Here is a 1083-nt window from a genome sequence, read left to right as displayed (position 1 = left end):
CAGGAATTCCAAGAAATGAGAGGCAGAGTTTTCCTCTGTTGGCTCTACATTTCCACAGCCCCCTCCACAAACCCAGAGGGGGCAAGATAGCCCTCTCCCCCAGGAAGAAAATGATATCCCAATCAAGCAAATATCCAGAAGAAAAACCTTCCCCACAAAAGGATCCCACAGTTCAACCCTGAAGATTCCCTTCCCTTCTACTGAACCAATCCTAGCCTGTTGGGAGAACCAGGATGTTACATTAAGCCACCCAGTTCTTTTGCAATGAAGAGCCCGGTCCGTAACCCCTTCCCTACTTACCAATACAGGCTTTGCAACATTTATCCCGGGTCCTAAAATTGTTGGCGTTCCCCTTGCATCCACCGTAAGTAAACGGTCGACATGTGTTTGAAGCCGAGTGGTAATAGAAGCGACGGATATTGGCTCTACATGGTCCAGGATCAGCAGGAAGATAACAATGTTCTGCAGGAAATGGAAAGGTGTGTGTATGTGTGTGTGTGTGTGTTATTTGATTAGCTAGCAGAAACGTCTTGAAGGCTCTACATTCCCCAACCTGTTGCCCTCCTAGAATGCTCAGTCTGCACATGGTCAAGAGCCATCTGGAACTTTTTAATTTGGTTTCCTGCTCCGGGGTTTGGAGAGGATGTCTGAATGAGGGATCCTGTGGCTTAAAGCCCTGATTCTGCTGTTGCATTGAGTAAGGATAGGTCAGCCTTCCCCTGAAGTTGCATCTCTCTTTCTTGGAGCCCCCTCCCATTTCTGCCTCCTCTTCAGCTGACACCCAACTACCATCTCAAGAACTTTCCCACCAAGCCAGAGGTTCTAGACTGGGGCTCTTGGTTTTCCCTCCCTGGGGGAGAACTCTGCCCTCTGACCACGTCAGACCCTTCCTGCAAAGGGTTTCAAGGTCATTCTGGAAACTCACCTGGACGGCCCTTGCCAGAGACAGGGGTCAGCTCTGCCCAGAGGCTGAGGAGTCCCAGCAGGAGAAGAAGACCTCCAGAAGACATGATGAAGTTTTCTGCCCCACACCCGGGCTGCTCGCTCTATTTATTCTCCCCACTGGGAATTTCACATCCAGGA

The 1083-nt window shown here is 50.1% G+C and overlaps 1 protein-coding gene across 1 annotated transcript; it reads right to left on the bottom strand.

Annotated features, from left to right (window-relative positions):
- Positions 1–300: 300 nt before the first annotated feature.
- On the bottom strand, positions 301–1010 carry LOC107302267 (kunitz-type serine protease inhibitor bitisilin-2-like; the record flags this gene model as incomplete). The annotated part of the gene is made up of 2 exons (XM_015831367.1): positions 926–1010; positions 301–462 (listed from the first exon to the last, which is right to left on the bottom strand). Coding segments are annotated over exons 1-2 (247 nt in total), but the record flags the coding sequence as incomplete, so codon positions are not given.
- Between the last annotated feature and the right edge of the window lie 73 nt (positions 1011–1083).

The sequence above is a fragment of the Protobothrops mucrosquamatus genome, unplaced genomic scaffold (assembly GCF_001527695.2).
Source record: "Protobothrops mucrosquamatus isolate PMUCROS unplaced genomic scaffold, P.Mucros_1.0 scaffold41763, whole genome shotgun sequence".
NCBI lineage: Eukaryota > Metazoa > Chordata > Lepidosauria > Squamata > Viperidae > Protobothrops > Protobothrops mucrosquamatus.
The sequence above is the reverse complement of the archived record's forward strand: the minus strand, read 5'-3'. Positions and strand labels throughout refer to the sequence as shown.